This window comes from Barbus barbus (genome assembly GCF_936440315.1).
Source record: "Barbus barbus genome assembly, chromosome: 25".
NCBI classification, from domain to species: Eukaryota; Metazoa; Chordata; class Actinopteri; order Cypriniformes; family Cyprinidae; genus Barbus; species Barbus barbus.
The window spans coordinates 5,871,046-5,893,564 of NC_136753.1; the positions used below are offsets into that span (position 1 = coordinate 5,871,046).

The following is a 22,519-nucleotide window of genomic DNA, read 5'->3' on the forward strand; positions in this document are numbered from 1 at the left end:
CTTCATGTCATTTCAGCAGTGTTTGGGGAGTAATTAGTTACCTGTAGAGGAATTATGTAATTTAATTACAAAGTAAATCTAACTGTAATCTGTTTCGGTTACTGAGAAAGAAAATGTGTAATTAAATTACAGTTACTTATGAAAATGTTTACAATTACAAAGGGGGTTACATCTGAATATTTTCACACACAGATTTGATTGATTTCTTTCCCAAATTGCATTGCTCTAAAATATAAGACAGCAATGTTTCAGGGGTTTAGGACACAGTAGGGCACATGCTTATTCGATAACTGTTTTATTTCCTATTTGGGTATATGTATATGCTTTATTTTTAAGATGAACAGTTTTTTCCAAGGCATTGTTAGATATTATTAATTATTAATATTATTAATATTTATAATATATATTTAAGATGTATATTTAATTTAATTTCATTGCTGTTCTTTTTCCTCTGACCATTTTTATTTGTGCAAATGCCAGTGTGCTTCTCTTTTAATATACACGCCGTGTCTCTCACACCATGTGATGAAAACATTGTTTATTTTTTACCAACTAACCCTTTAAATTTCATCTTGTTGGGGTTAATGTTAACATCCAACATCCAACTTAACAACGATTGTGATTCTTCTGTTTATTGGGTCAGTAAGACGGCTTGCTAATGTCTGCTGCAGCGTCCAGTGAGAGATGAGAAGAACGCAGGAGTGATGATGAGTTAGTGTTCGGTGGAGAGATAAAAGAGTGTGAATCAGTCATCGCTTCACTCCTCCGTGCTCTGTTGCATTTTATTGACAGTTACCATGGACACAACAGCAAAAACCTGCTACCCACATTATGGGCTGTCTTAGATACGTGTGATGAAAGACGAAGAGAGAGAAGTGGAGGATTGGGTGGGAAAGATAAGGATGGAAAATGTGTGCATGACAGCCAGTAAAGGTGAAATGAATTGGAAAGAGCGGAGGGAGAAGACAGAGCTCTGTACGGCTCTGGGATCTCTCATACTATTAACTCTGTATGCAGGGGTGAGGTTGCTATGGAAACCCTCCCCTTTACATCCCATATACCAAGGTTTCCATGGTGACGGGGCCTTCACTCGTCACTTTGGGGTTGCCTTGGAGGCTTGGGATACTGCAGAAGCCATCCTGTCACTCACGCATCGCGTTCCAATTGGAACCGACTCATGCGGCCTGCTCTGTGGCTGTATTGGAGACAGGAAGCTGAGGATAAGTGGGGTGATGTAAGGGTTAGTAGAAGAAAACGACCTGTGTCGTACCTGCAGAGAGTCTCTGTCTCTGGTACGCTTGTTGTCTGTCATGCACTAATGCAGTTATAGACATGCGAAGGCACATATGATGAATGCCGCTCGGCTGGGAGGCTGGGACATTTCATCACACGCTCACCTGTCTGACATGTCTCACATGCCATCATATCTGCTCACTGAGATCACAACAGAGACGGAGACCATCAGAGGAGGTTCACAGCACAGCAACCCCTGCTGGACATAGGAGAGAAAACTCACTGTGATAATCGATAGTCATCTAAAACAATTCCAGTTCTTTTTTGTTTCTCAATGTTACTGCATTTTTTTATCAAATATAGGCTCTTCATGTCATTTTTTTCAAAAACATGAAACATGAATCTTAATTTTTCCTAATTTTTGAGTGGTAGTGTATACCAAGTTCAACTATATTTATTTGTTGGTTTATTCTGCCAAAACAGTGTAAATCTCTTTGGCAGAAAACATGGACTAGTTGAGCATCCCGACAGCTCAACCAATGGTCTGTCATGACATTTTGCCGGCAGCCATATCACCCTGCAGCCCAAGACTGGTCGCCCACTGAAGCTAAGCAGGGCAGTACCGGGATGGGAGACCTCCTGGGAAAACTAGGTTGCTGCTGCAAGAAGTGTTGGTGAGGCCAGCAGGGGTTGCTCACCCTGTGGTCTGTGTGGGTCCTAACGCTGCAGTATAGTGACGGTGACACTATACTGTCAAAAAGCACCATCCTACAGATGAGAAGTTAAACCGAGGTCCTGACTCTCTGTGGTCATTAAGAATCCCAGGATGTCTTTCGAAAAAGAGTAGAGGTGTGACATCGGCATCCTGGCCAAATAATGGCCTCATAATCATCCCCATACACTGATTGGCTTCATCACTCTGTCTACTCTCCACCAGTAAGCTGGTGTGTGGTGGGCGTTCTGGCGCACTATGGCTGCTGTCGCATCATCCAGGTCGATGCTGCACACTGGTGGTGGACGAGGAGACACCCCCCCCCCCCCCCCCCCCCCACCACAATGTAGTGAAGCTAGAAAAGCAGAAAAGTGCTATATAAATGTAATTAATTATTATTATTATTATTACTACATGTTTGGGGCGAAACTGTTTGACTAGCACATGGCCAACAGAGGTATTGTTCAGGAAACCTGTTTGAAATCTATAATTGTTTTTGCCATTTTATTTTCTGATACTTGTGGCACAGAAATTACAGTATGTTTAAATTGCATGCCTAATTTGTATGTTTGTTCATTTGTATTTTGGAAATGGGCTAATCTCTGAAATTAGGACATGGCGCTGATTGAACTTGTGTATCCATTACTAGTATCGCTAAAATTGCCTGCGACACATTTTTTTGTTAGTCTGTAAAAGAAATATGGGACAAGTATAGCACATTTCAATTAAAACATTTCATGAAAATATGTTGATTTTGGTTATTATAAAATTAAATGATGATTTACCATTCATACAGCAAAGAAACAGCATTTGGACACTTTCAGGTTGTCAAACATTTGTATAGCATGATATTTCATAAAAAGGGCATCATTTGTTTGTATATGGTTCTTAGATTGATATATTTTATCTATACAGTGAAACTGATATTCTCAGACAGTGTACTTGTCTATATGCTGATATTTATTTTTAAAATCTGTGTATGTTTTTCAGGTGTGGAAATCACTGGAGAAAAAGACGTTGACTTGGCAGCAAAAGTTCAAGAGCTGCTGGAGTTCTTGAATGAAAAACAGCATGAGCTGGAAGTGAGCGCAGAACACACACACAAACGTCTGGAGCAGTGCCTTCAGCTACGACACCTGCAGGCCGAGGTCAAACAGGTGTGTGTTTAAAATCAATTGCTACATCTCAGATCATGGTCGCATTTAGGGACCCCTAATTTACACTCATCGTAATTTCGTGAGGAACGCCTAACATCTATATTCAGGAAGAAAGCTTGTGCTCTGCTACAAGATTCTTTTTGATGCCATTAGCCTTGAGTACAAGTGCCCAGCTAATTGCTTTAATCTTTGACACTTTGAGCAAACACACACACACACACACACACACATACACACACACACACACACACACTGTCGCTAATATCCAGAGCAGTGCGTGGGTGCAGACTGCAGCCCTGCATTTCAGAAAAATTAATCACTCAATTCACTTACACTATTTCATAGACAACACTACTTTCTTATTGGCAGTGCTGTCACCTTGGGACTTCTCAGCTTTATCTTGGTTCTTTAATTATGTGTATTGTATCTTGTTTCTATATGTACTTTTTTGTACATCAGTTTGGTTAGAAAATGAATGCAAATGTAGGCAGGGTGTTACATAACGTGGGAGGGGGAATCCCTTCAGCTCAGTGTTAATGCTTCTGCATCCTTAATGCACATTTTACGGATTCTTAAGATGTGGAGCGAAATGTTGAACAGTTTTACCTGCCATTAGTTTTGAAAATGCCAACATTTTCACTTTAATATGAAGCAGAGATGATTACTATGAATGTTTATTAAGCAATTGCATTATTTCATCTAATGACCTCAGAACATGAATAAATATTTAATTTAAATTAGGGAAAACTGGCAGTAGTTAAAATATTTGTTTATATACTGTATACTTGAGAAACTACTGTTCAAAATTTTGGGGTCAGAAATAATTTTTTTTTAATGGTTTTGAGACAAGTCTCTTATGCTCACCAAGGCTGCATTTATTTGATCAAAAATACAATAAAAACAATAATATTGTGAACTATTATGCAAGCTAATTTAATATATTTTAAGATGTAGTTTATTTCTGTGATGGCAAAGCTGAATTTTCAGAAGCTCTAAACAATCAGTCTAATATGCTGATGTACATATATATATATATATATATATATATATATATATATATATATATATATATATATATATATATATATATATATATACACACAGTGGGTCAAATAAGTATTTTTTTCTTACAAAGAATGGAGAGATCTGTAATTTTCATCGTAGGTACACCTCAACTGTGAGAGACAGATTATAAAAAAAATTATAAATCTAGAAAAATCACATTGTATGATTTTTGAATAATTAATTTCCATTTTATTGCATGAAATAAGTATTTGATACAATAGAAAATAGAACTTAATATTTGGTACCTTTGAGACCTTTGTTTACAATTACAGAGGTCAGACGTTTCCTGTAGTTCTTTACCAGGTTTGCACACTGCAGCAGGGATAAATACTTATTTGCCCCACTATATATATATATATATATACTGTATATATTAACATTATATATATAACATTATTGTAATTTTCGTCAATGTTGAGAGTTCAGTGATGAGAATTCAATAGCTGGAGCTGAAAATCTGTTTGGAACCATCATACAATCAAAATTTATAGTTGAATGCTAGATTTGCCATTATTAATTATTTGGCATGGCACATTATTTCTGTAACTGACAGTGCTGAGACATTGAGTTACAGCAAGGAAAAGCAAAATGAAATGGAAATGGAAAAAGCAGGAGGCTGCACCAAAACGTAAATGAATACCTCTGAATGTTAACAAATGAATCCAAAATAATTTATTGATTTTCATTTTTCCCCTCTGTTGCCTGTTTTGTCACATGCCGCTGTGTGTGTGCATTTGTATGTGTTGATCTGTGCAGGTGCTGGGTTGGATCCGCAACGGTGAATCCATGCTCACGGCGAGCACAACGAATGCAGGTTCCCTATCTGAGGCGGAACAACTTCAGAGAGAGCATGAACAATTTCAGCTTGCCATCGAGGTACACACATACACACATTTTCCTTAATAGGTTCTGCAGGGGCCAGCTTCGTAAGGCTGCGGTACGCTGTAATATGAAGATTAATATTAAATATTGAACCTTGTTTACACCATTATCTGCAATTAGGAAATTATTTTGGGCTTATATCAAACAGATCATTTATTTAACCCTGTGGGGGGGTGTAATAAACACATTTTGGGGAATGTTAGAGAAACATCATCATTTTGTTGTTATCCATCATAAACAGAACGTAAATTGGTCTATAGGTTATAAAGCCCCCCTTTATTATATTCATCAAAGAGATGGAATACAAAACAGCTGAGTTGAATTAAAAAACAAAACAATTACTCAGCAAATTTATGAGCAGTAAGAAGCACATTAGCCTGAAATGAGGACTGAGTTTTAATTCAGCAAATTGCTGCATATAATTCTCGACTAACGACAGCCTCTCTAAATCAAAGGAAGTCAGCGCTATCTGCCAAAATCTCCCTTCCCCCAAATATATGTTTTAATCATCTACAGCAGCGGTTCTCTAAGTTTTCAGGCCAAGTACCACTTTTCATCAAATCAGACCATCCAAGTACGCCAAAGCAAATGTGTGAATCAAGCCGCTGGTTTTATTCATCCAGCATGTGCTCTTGTGAAAGCATCAGGCTGTGCTTCACCGCTGATTGTTTTGGCCTTGAACGGCAGGACGTCTAACTGATCGGGTCTTAATTGCTCCTTTAAGGAGCCCCTCCATGACCTCACCCGCCTCTCATGTGGTGCTTGTGTACTGGCAGTTAACAAACTTAATTTAAGCACACCTCAAGAATTAAAAGCAGCCACTTTTCTCTGCTGTCCACAGTCTCTTCTCCATGCCGACTCCCTGCAGCGCACCCACCAGAGTGCCCTGCAGCTTCAGCAGAGGGCGGAGCTGATGTTGCAGGCGGGTCACTATGACCCAGACGCTGTCCGGGCCTGCGCTGAGACCGTGGCCCTACACTGGCAGACCCTCATGCTGAAGATGGAGGACAGATTAAAGCTGGTTAATGCCTCTGTGGCCTTCTACAAAACATCTGAACAGGTGAGTTGTAATAGACTATGTGATGGTTACTGTCACTGCCCTCAAATACTAGTGGCTGTGATTGTGTTTGAGATTATGAACTGATGACAAAGCTGCTAATTTGATTTATAGCAGTAGTTCTAAACCACTTGTACATATGCATGTACAGTTCATGTTATGTTTTTTTTCAGTGCCTCACGCCATGAGCACTGCATTTTTAAGATGCCCTGTTTTTAAGTAGTTTGTTTTTTAAAAGGGTGGTTTAAAGACCCTTTTCCAGTGTACATAGAGTTCTGTCATGACAACTCTTGGAGGGATTGTCATGGTAATGTACATGACAATGTTCATGTATTTGGTCTTGGCGGAATAGATCTGCTGCGTTGCTGCTGCTGCCGAGACTTGCTACTGCCAATACATCCACAACATGCTGCTGTGAGCATGTAAGAAATACTGCTGCTGCACATATAACATGAATAACCCCCATAGCATACATGATCACCCCGTAGCAGATCTATATGGTGGAGCTGGGGAAGGTGGAGAGTTTATGAAGTGCGCTGCAACTTCTATCATAAGCTTTTTGCCAAATATTTGAATGTTGAGCAGCGAGCTCATTGGCTACTGATACAGGGGAGAACCAATCAGCTGTGACATGTGATAATAATGTCTTTATGTCATACTGAGTTAGACCTATCGGACTGCGCTATCTAGAGTTTCATGCCAGAACTTTGTATTTCACCTTTGAGTCATATTGAATAACCTTAACTTTGAGTAATATTCTAAGTGCAAGAGAAGCTGAATATTTTATACACTACCGTTCAAAAGTTTGAGGTTTGTAAGATTTTTTAAAATGTTTTAGAAAGACGTTTCTCATGCTCACCAAGGCTGCATTTATTTGAACAAAAATACAGTAAGAACAGTAATGTATTGGTTCAATTTAATAAGATAATTTGGTGCTAAAGTAGCATTTCTTATTATTGTCAATGTTCAAAATGGTTATGCTGCTTAATATTTTTGTGGAAACTGTAATATATATATATTTCCAGAATTCTGATGGATTGAACATTCAAAACAACAGCATTTATCTGAAATATATTTTTTGTAAAAATCTGAAAATGTCTACTGTCAGTTTTGATCAATGTAATGCATCCTTGCTAAATTAAATGATTAATTTCTTAAAAAAAAAAAAAAACTAATTATGGGACAGTAACCATGCCCTCTTGTCCCATAACATAAATGTTAGCTCCCCCTACTGTCATTTCCAGGATCTACTAAAAATGCACTCTTGTTTTCAGATATTTTTGTAATGAATTCTGGAATAAACATTGTTTCAGTTTTTATTTTTTTTATTTAATGGCAGAAATATTATACATGTCCCTTTACTGTCATTACATTATATTTTATTATTTATATTGCCAGTATTGTCTACACTGTACTCGGTTTACAGTGGTCTGTCAGAGAGCAAAGTACAGAGACTTAAGCTTTGTGATACTTTTGTGTGTAACGTACTGTATGTCTGTCGCAGGTATGTAATGTATTGGAGAGTCTGGAACTGGAGTACAGGAGAGAGGAGGACTGGTGTGGGGGTCATGATAAATTGGGCTCAACGGCAGAGACTGACCATGTCAGCCCTCTCATCAACAAACACCTGGAGCAGAAAGAAGCCTTTCTCAAGGTACACCTTGCTCACACACACACACAAACATACATAAACACACACACAGACTCAAACACCTGCAACAGAAGCTCATCAGCTCTCTCACCAATTTGTCCTTTTTATATTTTTAAAAAATGCATCTGCAGCAAAACAAAGCCAAAAAATTGCCATATGTGACCACATATGTGTCAGTTTAAATGGGTCATAGCATGGAAAAAAATCCTTTTGAAATAAAGAAAAATTTTACAAAATTACTAGTGTCTATCAATGTCACTGACTGTCTTACATCAGCACTCCTAAAAATCCAGCTGCTATCAATATGGTCAATGATAATGTCACTGTACAGTTATTTAGATGCACTGATTCTACTAAATGTTTCACTTCTCTGGTTCCAGGCGTGTACTTTAGCACGTCGTAATGCGGAGGTCTTTCTTAAATACATCCATCGAAACAATGTGAGCATGCCTGGGGTCGCTACCCACAATCGAGCCACTGAGTCCCAAGTCAAAGGTCAGTTCAGGACTACTTAAAGCCATTATACCTGCAAAATATACAGTCTGTCTTTATGTGATTGTGCCTGAATGTTTTGTAATTGTTTATTGATCTTTTCTTGTGTCTTCTTATGTATAGCCATTCTGAGTGAGCTGCTACAGAGGGAAAATCGTGTCCTTCATTTCTGGACTATGAAAAAAAGACGTTTAGATCAGTGCCAACAGTACGTTCTGTTTGAACGACATGCCAAACAGGTGAGTGAGAGAGCGTTATGCAAGCACAGTTTTTGAAGGATTCGATAATGATGGTGGTTTGGGTTGGTTTTGCCTTCCCTTGTGAAAACGAGCTACACTTTAGAATACATTTAAAAAGAGAACTTATTAGGGAAGTCAGGAAAGTGAACTCTTTCAGTGCAGCTGAGTCGTCTTTTATTTCATTCAAATATATTTGTAAGATTTGAAATACACTGAAATACACTAAAGATTTGAAATACACTGCACATTCAGTACAATTAAGTGCACTTCGTTTTTTCAAATGAGCAACCGAGCAACCTTTTATGTTTAACCAATTAGTCAGTTATTTGTGCAGAAGAAAATAAAAATATCTAATAGTGAGATTGTAAATAAACACATGAAATGGTTTTTGCATTTTTAAAACTGTGCTCTCTACACAGGCCATAGACTGGTTACAGGAGGTAGGAGAATATTTTCTATCCACACACACATCGCCTGGTGATACCAGCGAAAAAACTCAGGAACTACTAAAAGAGTATGAAGATTTCCGTGTGTCTGCAAAGGTAAGATCCTCAGTCATTGAGGGCAGTTATTCAAACTTTTGTCATCATATACTCAGTCATGTTGTCTCAAACCTTCATGCTTTTGTGGAACATGCAAGCAAAATTATTAAGAAGATTTTTCCATATAAACTTCAGAAATTACTGTAAACTTATTACTGTAAATCTACACAACCAAAGGCCTGTTTAGCCTTCATCTCGAGTGAAAAAGTATAGGTTTCAAAAGTGTGTTTTGAGTAAACCCTGTACAGGTTTAGACAAATGAATCTGTTCACTCATATATATTTATATATATAAAGTGAACAGATGCATTTGTCTAAACCTGTGTATATATATATATATATAATGACCTGATATTCGATTCTTCTCTTCTAGCAAACACAGGAGAAGGTGAAGCTGTTGATCCAGCTGGCTGGTAGTCTAGTTGAGAAAGGGCATGTCCATGTGACCGAGCTCAAGAGGTGGGTTTCTACGGTGGACAGAAGGTACAGAGACTTCTCTATGCGGATGGGTCAGTACCGCTGCAGCTTGGACCGAGCACTAGGAGTGGGTTCTGAGGTGAGCGGCTGAGAAAGGCCATCCCTATTTAGGAAATATATCCTGCATTTATTCTTCATTTCATGCATTATTTAATATATTTATAAATCTTAATTTTCATTGATAATTTCTAAAAATGTGTTCTACTATTTTTTTATTGTATATAAAGATTTCTATCCTGAGGAATCAAAACTTTTGCTTAAACACATACTGCAGTTTTTAGTATTTCCTCTGATCTCTCCAACAGGACCATAAAGATCTAGAGCTGGACATTATCCCAGCCAGCTTGACCCACACTGACCCAGAGGTCAACCTCAACGATCCCGACCATGAGGTTAATGAGGAAAAGAAGAAATCTGCCAGAAAGAAAGAGTGAGTGATGAAATTAACTTCATGACTAAGAGAGATTTTAAATATGACTCAGAATAATGTGTTCCAGCTTCCTGTGCGCAGGTTAAGCCGATAGTCCCAAACTAAATCACAGCATCAATAGCTTCGTCTTCACACGAAATCCTTTTTAATCTAAATCATTTCCTGAGGAATTAGCTTTGTGTTATGAAGTGCTGTCTCAGGCGTTTTTTGCATTTCAATGTCTGTAATTTGCTGGGCTTTCAGTGGGGCGTTTTGGTCTCTGTGTAGGTATATTATGGCTGAGCTGCTCCAGACAGAAAGAGCTTATGTACGAGACCTACAGGAGTGTTTGGAGGTGAGAGTGTAAAGAGAAGCTTTAGAGGTTTTCTTACTGATCTCAGACAGTCATGGCTTTTGATTGCAAGATTCATCCAAGGTTGCATAGTTACATATTGTACTTTGCCTGAAATGCTGTCTGATTTTAAAAGAATTGTGAACTTGGGATGAACTAACCTCCCTTGTGCATATATGCGCAGACTTTTCTCTGGGAAATGACAAGCGGTGCTGAGATCCCATCTGGAATTGCGAACAAAGAACATGTGATCTTTGGGAATATTCAGGAGATTTATGAATTCCACAACAAGTATGTTTTCAAACAAGCTTTATTATTTCCAGGTTTATGTAGTCACTTTGTCACTCTGATGGCTCACAAAGCTGTAATTGTGATGGTCTGTGTAAGTATGTGAATAATTAGTGATGCTTGCCAAGGAGATCTATAATACTTGGAGAAACCTATCTATTAGCATTCCCATTCATCTCAATGGCAGTTGATTAGCTGACGCATTTCTGCCATATTTGATTCAGTTTTCATCCCTGCCAGTGTTATTACAAATTTAAAACCATTGAAATTTTTTTTGTTAGTTGAAATAAAACAAAAATAAATAGAAATATTGAAGATGAAAAGATGAAGTACGTCAAACTTAAAAAATTAAAATTAGAAATGTTACCTTGGCAACTGTGATAAAAATATGAAGGACTAATATTACTAAAACTTTACTCAAAAACATATATGCAATCCTGGACCACAACTGGGGTATATTTGTAGCAATAACCAAAAATACATTGTATGGGTCAAAATTATTGATTTTTCTTTTATGCCAGAAATCATTAGGATATTAAGTAAAGATCATGTTCCATGAAGATATTTTGTAAATTTCTTACCGTAAATAAAAACTTCATAAAAACTTAAAAACTACATAATAACTTCATTTTTGATTAGTAATATGCATTGCTAAGAACTTCATTTGGACAACTTTAAAGGTGATTTTCTCAATATTTTAATTTTTTTGCACCCTCGGATTCCAGATTTTCAAATAGATGTATTTCGGCCAAATATTGTCCTATACATCAATGGAAAGCTTATTTATTCTGTTTTCAGATGATGTATAAATCACAATTTCGAAAAATTGACACTTAAGACTGGTTTTGTGGTCCAGGGTCACATATGCTATATATAAATATAAAAACAAACTACTAAAAATGCAGAAACAAATGTACTAAAACTAAGCTGACTATAATAATATAGAAGTAACACTGATCTCACACAAGGCAGAATGATCATGCTGATATACTCAAAATAGCCAAATATTAGTCATTAGCAACAACAACAGCCTCATATTTTCTTCACAAAGTGTTCCAATCTAGTTATGTTTTGCCATTATTTGTTTTTGCAGCATATTTCTGAAAGAGCTTGAAAACTATGAGCAGCTTCCAGAAGATGTGGGCCATTGTTTTGTCACATGGGTGAGATACAGATGAATCATCTTCTTTTTCCTCAAATGTTTCTTTGTTTGGAGAACATATTGTGATTTCAGTGTGGACTAGTCATCATCTTGTTACTCCGTATGAAAATTTAAAAACCAATGTGTGCTGGGAGGCTGTAAAAAATTGGGTATTTGCCCAAGCTGTATTTTGTTAATCATTATTTAAAACTTGAAAGGTCCAAAATATAAATTCAGCTGTGAAGTATTAATGTTTAAACAGTAGCTTCTGGTACTCAAGTTGCCTACAACATAAATAGTGAATGTGTTTATTTTTTCCATGTACTGAAGGCTGATAAATTCCATATGTATGTCACCTACTGCAAAAACAAACCAGACTCCAGTCAGCTCATCCAGGGCCAGGCCGGAAGATTCTTTGATGTGAGTCTGCTCTTTTTTTTCTCGTTTTGGAGGTTTGTGTGGCCTGGGGTTGAGATGACAGGGATGACTCAATAAGCAGACAGGGGGCGCCAGATAGCTGGTGTCCTCCACCCTTACTTCTCTGTTCCAAATGAATAAATTCAGTTTATATTATTAGTCAGAATTAATCTGAGAATGTTCTTGAATGTTTTTAAAAATGTGAATACACTGATGTAAAAAAAATGCTTCCACAGGGTGGTAAATATGTATTTTTTGAGGGATTTAAAGAGATTTTGGGTACTCGTTTTGGGGACAGACCAGCTAGCCAACCAGCTAAACACTAGTTTGACCAGAAAGGGAGACCAGCTAAATCAGCTGAATACCATTTTAGGCCAGAAAAGGCTGGGTTAACCTGTTTTTGTTATCATTTATGCAATAAAATGTTATTTTATGCTGTTTCTAACAGGAGATACAGCGGAGACATGGATTGGCCAATTCAATCTCATCGTACCTGATCAAACCCGTTCAGAGAATCACCAAATACCAGCTTCTGCTGAAGGTGGGGACTCAGTGTTTTTGTTCAGTCTTTACCTGATCTGAATCAGTTTGCTGCACTAAATGGGTGTGTTTGTGTCTCTGTGTGTGTTGGTGCAAATGTGTTTGTGAACAGGAGTTGCTGACATGCTGTGAGGAAGGGAAAGGAGAAATAAAGGAGGGTTTGGAGGTGATGCTCAGTGTGCCTAAACGTGCTAATGACGCCATGCACGTCAGCATGCTGGAGGGTGAGCGATAATCACAGCAGCTGTTCTGAAAACGTAACTGTGCAGAAGTGCTTTAAGTCGCAAATAGATTTTAAAGCATTTTCTTATAATCGCTGAGTGTCTTGAAAACAGATGATATTTATTTGTTCACAAACGGTTTGTTTGTTGTTGTTGTTTTAACATCATTCATATAATCCACAATTATTCAACACAAAATTTGAAGTTTGTGTTTTTTAAGCCTATATACAAAGAGAATGCATTTTGTCAGATTTTAAAATATAATTAGAAAATTAAATAAATTTTATTGTTTTATTTATTATTAAATTAAATAATATCAGCTGTTCAATTATTATAAAAAAAATCTTATTTTATTTATCATTAAATATTTATATTTATTTATTTTTGCTTGATGAAGTCAGAATCGGAATTTCAGATCGATGATGAGTTTTTGATATTTTTGCACTTATGCATTTGTTTATCTGTGTAATTGTTTTTCTGGTTTCAGGTTTTGATGAGAACCTGGCCGTACAGGGTGAGCTGATCCTACAGGACACCTTCCAGGTGTGGGACCCCAAATCACTGATCCGCAAGGGCCGGGATCGACATCTTTTCCTCTTTGAGATCTCTCTCGTTTTCAGTAAAGAGATGAAAGACTCGTCAGGACGCACCAAATATGTTTACAAGAACAAGCTGCTGGTAAGGAGCTCCAGGATGACACGTTGTCAAGAAGTGTAAACGCCATCGACAAAATGAGGTCTTTAGTGCCTTTTTCCCACTTTATTAGTAAGTTGTTAGTGGTAGTGTGAATTCAAATGTGTTTTGACAGACATCAGAGTTAGGAGTCACCGAACACATTGAAGGTGATCCGTGTAAGTTTGCTCTATGGGCCGGCCGGACGCCTACATCTGACAACAAAACGGTTCTCAAGGTAAGATGTGCTTTTGTGTATGTCTGTGTGGAGCAGTGTCAGAGAAACATAGTGGCCAATGCTAATAAGAAATGAATATTTTTGCCTTTATGAGGGTACTTTTTAAACATGCATTATTGATATTATGACTAGTAGTAATTTGAATTATTGTGTAAAGTATGTGATTAATTAAATAGGTTTAACCCTATAAAGCATACGTAAATATTTCATACACATTTCTAAAGCCTATAAATTATGAACATGATTAAAACTTTGCTGAAAAACATTTTGTAATTTTTCTTATACATGTTTTTTGATGTCTGATTGATAGTTTATACTTTTTTAGCAAGTAAAAAGCCTTTAGTATAATTGTACAAATGTCCACCTTCATGTTGTGGTACACATGTCTTTTTGCTCAGAAATGTTTATAAAGTAAATGTAAGAATAACTTTTATTTTGTAATATTTCAAGATGAACACTTACTGGACTGAGGCAGCTTAGGGTTACTTCCATACAGCATTTTTTTTTTTAGAAAAATTATTTTAAAATGTGAGTATCAAATATAAATCAGGCTTTGAGGAGACTGATTTTGTGTGTTTTGCCCCCAAAATAAAAGTTGCATGAACTCCATATGATCAGTATCATACTACATAATCCATAGAAAACTGATATATCAAATATGATATTCAAAAAAAAAAAAAAACAACAACAACAGTGATGCAACCTTATTTTCTAAAGGCTCAATAAACTGTTTCAATGCAAGATTTACTATAATTTTTTTATGTCAGGGTTAAAACAATTGTTTTTTAATGCTGCTACCACATTTAATAAATTATTGTGAATAAATAACTGAAATATTTGATGATTTACACAAAGGCCTATTATTTAGTTTTCAGTCCTGAAAGAACTGTGAAAAACATTTATAACAATTAAAATCAATGACAGTTGCAACTCTGTTTGGAATAGATCAAATGTTCTAGAAATGACATATTAAAATCTTAAAAAAAAATTACATATTATATCCTAAATATCTGGGGCATGTTTTTCATATATATTTCTCATATTTAGGGGTAATTCTGCTCTAAGTCTTGGTTAATTTCTGACCCTGGTGAACATGCTTTGAGCCAATTTACTCATTTGAGTGTTGCGAGTTCAAATCTGCCTGGTGAAATTGTGCATTTTCTCTACTCTGTCGTCTTCTCTGTCTTTTACCCATCCTCTCATCCACCCCGAAGGCCTCCAGTATAGATGTGAAACAGGAGTGGATCCGGAACATCAGGGAAGTGATTCAGGAGAGAACGATTCACCTGAAGGGGGCACTAAAGGAGCCCATACACCCTCCCAAAACCCCAGCTAGACAGCGCAGCATCAGCAAGAGGTATTTCACCACATCCACCTGCTGTCTTCATCCACCTAAAACAGATTTTTCTTATTTTTCTCTGCACAGGTTCTTCTTTAATCTGCACTGAGAGAATCAATACATCTGTACTCCCAAATTGCACCGCTCTTATCACAGTACTTGCTGCTAGGTGTTTTATTATAGATTGTGTATGTCATTGCAATAGAAGTTTCTAATCTTTTTTTAATCTTTCAGAGAAACGACTGAGGACGCAGACAGTCAGGGTGATGCCAGCAGCCAGCCGGACACAATCTCCATCGCTTCCCGCACCTCCCAGAACACTGTAGACAGTGACAAGGTACAACTACACTTCAAAATGTCACACAACAATAACTCTATGACATCCACTATGTAGACCCTGTCACTGTATTGCTATTTGGCTTTGTCAGCATTGTGTAGTTACAGTTGAGGTCAGTGGCTAGACATGCAGGTTTGACTGTGAGAATTTTTTTTAATTTCTCCTCAAACATAGAGAAATATGTTGAAAATATATGTGAAAACGTGTTTTAAAATTATTCCTTACTCCCCCTATGGAAAATCTGACTCTCTCATGAACGCATACGTCTGTTTAGACACTGTTTAAATAAGTGGTGTGTGTGTGTTTGACTATGGAGTTTGGACATGGTTATCAGGTTATCAATATTTATGTTTTTATAAATATTCTGTTTTTTTGAAAGACTTTTATGCTCACCAAAATTGCATTTATACAATCAAAATATCTCCTTTCTGTTCTCTTTCTATATATAATATATTTAAAAATAATATATACAGTGTCGTGAAAAGTTTTTTTTTTTTGCCTATTTGTCACTTAAAAGATTCAGATCATCCAACAAATTTTAATACTACACACAGATAATGCAAGTAAATACAAAATGTACTTTTTAAATGATGATTTCATTTATTAAGGGAAAAAAGCTGTCCAAACCTACCTGGCCCTACGTGAAAAATTAATTGCCCCCTCCTGTTAAATCATGAAACAACTGTGATTAAACACATTACTTTAGAAAGCTGAGTTAAATGTCAATAGCCAAACCCAGGCCTGATTACTGCCAGACCTGTTGAATCAAGAAATCACTTAAATAGAACCCGTCTGACAAAGTGAAGCATGCTTAAAGAGCAACACATCATGCCGCTGTCACGGGACGTGGTTGTAGTAATTGGCGCACAACGGAGTAGAAGACAAAATGAGTCTTTAATTAGCTTCAACACTCGTATACCATTCAAATAACGTTAATCCGAGACAACGAAACTCTAGAAACTGAAGACTTATAAAGAACAGGAAAACCAAAGGAGCAAATGAGATGATTAATAAACTAAGGTAATCTGAATGAACGACGATTAACTAATAGGAACAGGAACAAAACCAAATAAGGAAAAACAGGAACTCAAAAACGTGACAGCCGCGATCTAAAGTAATTCAAGAACAGATGAGAAACAAAATAGTTGACGTGTCAGTCTGGAAAGGGTTATAATAAAACCATTTCTAAGGCTTTGGGACTCCAGCGAACCATGATCAGAGCCATTATGCTCAAATGGAGAAAACTTAGAACAATGGTGAACCTTCCCAGGAGTGGCCGGCCTACCAAAATTACTCCAAGAGTGCAACGACGACTCATCCAGGCGGTCATAAAATAACCCAGAACAACATTTAAAGAACTGCAGGCCTCACTTTCCTCAATTAAGGTCAGTGTTCATGATACAACAATAAGAAAGAGACTGGGCAAAAACGGCATCCATGGGAGAGTTCCAAGGCAAAAGCCATTGCTGACCAAAAAAGAACACAAAGGCTTGTCTCACATTTGCCAAGAAATATCCTGATTATCCCCAAGACTTTTGGGCAAATATTCTGTGGACTGATGAGACAAAAGTTGAACTTTTTGGAAGGTGCGTGTCCCGTTGCATCTGGCGTAAAACCAACACAGCATTTCATAAAAAGAACATCATGCCAACAGTCAAATATGGTGGTGGTAGAGTGATGGTCTGGGGCTGCTTTGCAGCTTCAGGACCTGGACGACTTGCCATAATTGATGGAACCATGAATTCTGCACCCTATCAGAAAATCCTGAAGGAGAATGTCTGGCCTTCAGTTTGTGACCTCAAGTTCAAGCGCACTTGGGTTATGCAGCAGGACAATGATCCTAAACACACCAGCAAGTCTGAATTCACCTCTGAATGGCTCAAGAAAAACAAAATTACGGTTTTGGAGTGGCCAAGTAAAAATGTGGGTGCATGACCTTAAACAGTCCTTTCATGCTCGGAAACCCTCCAATGTGTCTGAATGTCTGGCACAACCAGTTATTAGATTTAGGGGTCAGTTACTTTTTCACGTAGTGCCAAGCAGGTTTGGACAGCTTTTTTCCCTTAATAACTGAAATCATAGTTCAAAACTGCATTTTGTATTACTCTAGTTCTCTTTGTGTAATATTAAAATTTGTCTGATGATCTGAATCATTCAAGTGTGACAAATGTGCAAAAAAAAAAATACTGGAAGGGGGCAAAAACCTTTTCACAGCACTGTATATAAAAGTAATCTCTGGTAATCTGTAAAAGATATTCCCTCATTTGTTGTTTTGATGATGGTGGTCAAAAATCTCCCTGAAGATCCTTTTTTGTGTGTGTGTAGTGTGTGTGTGTAACTTCATTACTGAGATTTACAGTTTTGCCCAAATTATTTTTGTCTGCAGGATGAGTCATTTAGCTTTCTTTCTTTCACCAACTTTCTTGTTACCTCGTTTTTGTTATGTAATTTTCATCTCTGTCCCACTAAATTTGGTTCTGATTCACTATTATTACCATCCAGTATGTCAGTGCGGCAAAAACTGTATCATCGCTCCTCATCTCTCTCTCTTTTCTCTGTAATTTTATGATTACTTGCGCCTGCTCTTAACCTCAGGCCAGTCTCTCCGCTCTTGTTTCATTAAATCGTCTAATTACAGCCAAAAAAGCTCTGAGTCAAGAGCGGCTCATGTTTCCTAGAAACACTTTTCTAACACACTCTGCTGCCAGATCAGTTGTTTTGCGGTGTTCATGTGGTTTAAGTCAGGACACGGACTTGTCTCTGTCTCAGATGACACACCCACTGACTGTCTGACACTGTATGTCACATACAAAATGGCAAGTGTTGGCTACTAAGGGTTTATTTACAATAATTGTATAGTAACATTAATAGCATCAACTTTTTAAAAGGTATTTATTAAGCTTTTATCGACAAAGCAACTCAAGCAATCAAGTGATTAGTCAGCAGAGCTGGGTACTTACAAATTGTAATCCATTACTGACTCCAAATTACATGACAAAAATTGTAATTAGTAAGGTAATCCATTACATTACACATTTTAGGTAATATAATCAGGCTGCTCTTTAATTACTTTTAGATTACTTTTGAGCTAACTCGTTTACAACATTGATTTAAATAGGATAATTTTGTATACTATATATATATATATATATATATATATAAAAAAATACAAAGAGTAAGAAAATATATTCCATTTATTGTAATTAACAACATGGTGCATTACACATTACGTCAAGTTTTCCCAAAGTTTGTGAGTTTAAAGAAAAACTAATAATTAATTAAATCTTAAAAATGTAAAATTAAAATAAATAATTTTTAAATGACATCATCCAAATAAAACACTTACTAAAATTGTATTTTATTTGTTTACCTGCATGTCTTGTGACCATTAACCAATGTCAGAGAACTGTGAACATGTAAATGTGATGCTTAATTACTAATTTATTACCTTCAAATCTCACAGAGATATCAAGTACTTATTTTTTGGAATCTGATTACATAAGAAAGATTACATGTAATCCGTTACTACCCAGGTCTGTTAGTCATATAATTACACACATTATTTTCAGGGGTTTTTTCTCTCTGTCTGTCTCTTTTCTGTTAGCGGTCTGTCTCTTTGGAGTTATTGTACTGCTAGGGCCTTCTTATGTCATTGTGGTTTGTGTGTTTGTGTGTGTGTGTGTGTGTGTGTGTGTTGGAGACACAATGGACATTCAAATATAGAGCTATATATAGGCTTCTCGTATTCCCTATTTTTACAGACTAGACATTTCTTGACTTGTTTGTGTCTCTGGGTAGTGAGGTTTGCCATGCTGTCAGCATTTGTCCCAGAAGTTAGCTAAATTTGACATAACCTCCATTTTTACTCACAGGTAAAAAAAATAATAATTCAAAAGCAAACCATGTGTTTGCTTTTGTTTATTTTATTCCAAAAAATAAATAAATAAAAATTAGGAATAGCCTTAAGGTTTGGTTTGGTTTAGTCTTTAGAAAATATAATTATTTTTTAATAAAAACTGTACATGTCTGCAGTAGGGTTTGTCTATGTATGTGTGTCTGTTAGTAGATATATTCTGTTTGACTTAGAGTTGATATGTCAGTTATAGTGAGTAATGTTTCTTTTTTTCAAAAATACATGAAATCAATATGCCTGTGTGTGTATCTTCCATATGCTCTCTGTCTTTATCTCACATGCACGTGCATATTGATTTCATGTATTTTTGAAAAAAAGAAGCATTACTCACTATAACTGACATGTCAACTCTAAGTCAAACAGAATATATCTACTAACAGACACAGACTTTCCTAGTGTTTTTCCCATGCTATCACAGGGGTTTCAGTATGTTGCTTTCCACTTCTTCCTGTCTAGGGCGTTCTCGGGCACAGCTTTGACTTGTTTCATATCTTTGATCCGGTCCATCCATCTCTTCTTCAGTCGACCATGTGGCCGCCGTCCATCTGGGCTAAAACGCAATACTCAACACACACACACAAAAGTCTTTGACCTCACTCTTTCTTTGCCTAGTTTGGGGTGTTGCGTTCATTTTTCCTCCTCTATCACTTTTCTTAGTTCTTTTGGAGTCTGTGCTTGTTTTCCTCCTCTTTCTCTCAGTCTCTCCCTCCCGTATGGGCAGGACTCTCTCAACACTCAGCTGTGCAGATCTATATGACAGCTCAATAATTATTCTCCGTGCATGTTGAGAATTAGTTCAGTCACTAGCTCTGTGTGAGAATCTGGGAGTGAGAACTTTGGTTAGAGCCTTTTCTACCTGATCCTCGGCCAATCAGAAGGCGGATCTGGTTGGCAGACTGACTTCTGGTTGGTTGGATTGGTGGTACAGATAGAATCATGCCCAGGTGGAGGAGTTTCAGACTACCCAAGAGAACCAGACCTGTGAGTACATATGTTTCTGATGGGTTTTTGGATATTAGATTATATTGGCTTGTGCTTTTTTTGTGAAGGAGTTATGTATTAGTGGTTGTTTTTAAGGAGCCCGTGTTGTCTCTTTCAATATTGTTTGGGATATCGCATAATTGTTTGGTTTGTTTTTAATAATTCATAAAGCAATGTGTTTATACATTGACTCTTATATGTGTGTTTCCAGTATAATGCCTTGGTACCAAGATTGACTTAATTTGCCACATTTTAAAATATTTACACGAATAGATCACCAGTTACACTGCTATAATATCAAAAAGTGTTTTAATAATGCTGTTTTTGACAGTAGCTATTTAATCAGCCCAACCAGTAACAAGTACTATATGTGTTTTCCCCCATAATCTTTCTCAAATTATTTCAAGTGTCTCTGCTGACATTTGCACTTTAAATGTAGGAGTGTACTTGTGGACCTGCCTGTGTGTGTGTGTGTGTGTGTGTGTGTGTGTGTTTCTGTCCCCATAAGCATGAGCTCACATTTGGACTGTGTTTTTTGGGTTGATCAGAAGGGAGTGGCTGTTCATATTCTACACCATGTGTTTGTGTGTGTTTAGCTAGTCAGATCTTTAAAGCTATAACATGCTTTATCTTATAATTAGTATCCGAATTAATAACTAGACTCCTGTTTTCAAAGCTGAAAAATATATAGTATAATGCATAGTATAGTAAATAAAAAATAGATTATAATTATATTAATATTATATTATAATTATATTAATATATATAATTATATTATATTAATAATTAAAATGTATTAAATATGACTGAATTATTGAAATGTTAAAGTCAATAAATTAAACAGTCAACAATAAATTACTTTATGATAGTCAAAGATATCAAATTATTAGTATTGTTATTATTAGTGACTGATGCAAAACACAGCATATCTGTGTCTTCTACTACATGTTATTAATATTACTTGAACTGCACATGTATATTTATATGTTAGCAGTACATCTTGACTCTAGTCTGCATTACGTCTGTTGTGAAGAAAGGGAAAGTGTCAGCTAAATGTTCTCATATGGCACATAATTATGCAATCCTGTCTGATTCTCTGTGGGGGATTATGCGTTCCTCATGGCTGGGAGTTCTGTCAGTATGGAATAGTCTGCTCCTTATGGCAGGAATTCCTGTCCAGCTGTAAAGAATCAGGGAGGGAAAACACCCTGTGTTCCCTCGAGGAGGGTGTATCTCTCTCCTCCACCCAATCACACACTCCTTCGTCTCTGCCTTGCTCTTCAGGGTCTCTAGAGTTGTAAATCTAGAATTAGAGCCTCTTGTATTTCCATTGTAGATTTGAGAACAGCATTAATTACACATGTAATTATAAACACACTCATACAAAAACTCACAAAGACAATTAACACAAAAGTAAAATCTTCCTAATACATGTGTAAACACACACAGATTTAGACAGTAAATGAAGCACATAGACATTTGTTTTATATCATGATGTGCACCTCCCATATGATTCAGTAGTTTTTAAATGAAGATGATTATCACAGACAAACCCTTATACAACTATTTGGGTGTCTTTTATTTCAATGTATTTACTATTTTAATATATTTTAGAATTTAATTTATTCTGTGATGCCAAAACTATAATTTCAGCATCATTACTCTACTATCTTTAGTGTCACACGATCCTTCAGAAATAATTTTAATTTGAGGCTGATATTCCACATTACTGAATGATTACATTATTTATATATTACTATGATACTACCATGGTAAATGTCCAAAAAGCCATGACATGTTGGCATGGTATTATGTTTTGGTCCTTTTCTGGTCCATTTTTAAGATTCTACTGTGTTTATGAGCACAGCTCCAGTGTTTAATATGGGAAGGCTGTGAGTTTTGTTTTACTTTCTAGCTGAATGTGTGTTTTGACCCTCAGAACAGGGGGAGTTCAGACATAACTACATTCAGGGAGCGGCACTGTATAGGGTGGGACGCTGGGTCAGAACAGAGCCGGTGCAGACACCCAGCAGCAGAGTCTGATGGTTTGATGTATTCAGGAAGCAGGTCAGAGATGGAGAGACCTCCATAGGAGAACAGCTATTCAGACCTGCCTTTTCCTCTCTTACTCATCCTGTTTCTCTTAGTCTTGAGCTCAGTTTCTG

At 36.7% G+C, this 22,519-nt stretch overlaps 1 protein-coding gene across 3 annotated transcripts in view; it reads left to right on the top strand.

The window, feature by feature from the left end:
• The window catches only part of LOC306845429 (kalirin-like), an 85,162-nt gene that overhangs the window by 28,988 nt on the left and 33,655 nt on the right, over positions 1-22,519 (top strand). For 2 of the 3 annotated variants that reach the window (XM_079378217.1, XM_079378218.1), the window contains exons 15-33: positions 2,936-3,102; positions 4,924-5,043; positions 5,891-6,109; positions 7,611-7,760; positions 8,138-8,252; positions 8,373-8,488; positions 8,908-9,030; positions 9,403-9,585; positions 9,812-9,936; positions 10,204-10,270; positions 10,452-10,558; positions 11,649-11,718; positions 12,027-12,116; positions 12,562-12,654; positions 12,766-12,877; positions 13,362-13,552; positions 13,683-13,784; positions 14,999-15,141; positions 15,358-15,460. In XM_079378217.1, coding sequence (XP_079234343.1) covers positions 2,936-3,102; positions 4,924-5,043; positions 5,891-6,109; positions 7,611-7,760; positions 8,138-8,252; positions 8,373-8,488; positions 8,908-9,030; positions 9,403-9,585; positions 9,812-9,936; positions 10,204-10,270; positions 10,452-10,558; positions 11,649-11,718; positions 12,027-12,116; positions 12,562-12,654; positions 12,766-12,877; positions 13,362-13,552; positions 13,683-13,784; positions 14,999-15,141; positions 15,358-15,460 — 2,396 coding nt within the window. Of the gene's footprint in view, positions 1-2,935; positions 3,103-4,923; positions 5,044-5,890; positions 6,110-7,610; positions 7,761-8,137; positions 8,253-8,372; positions 8,489-8,907; positions 9,031-9,402; positions 9,586-9,811; positions 9,937-10,203; positions 10,271-10,451; positions 10,559-11,648; positions 11,719-12,026; positions 12,117-12,561; positions 12,655-12,765; positions 12,878-13,361; positions 13,553-13,682; positions 13,785-14,998; positions 15,142-15,357; positions 15,461-20,336; positions 20,355-22,519 lie in introns of those variants that run through there. The other variant, XM_079378220.1, reaches the window with a different exon arrangement.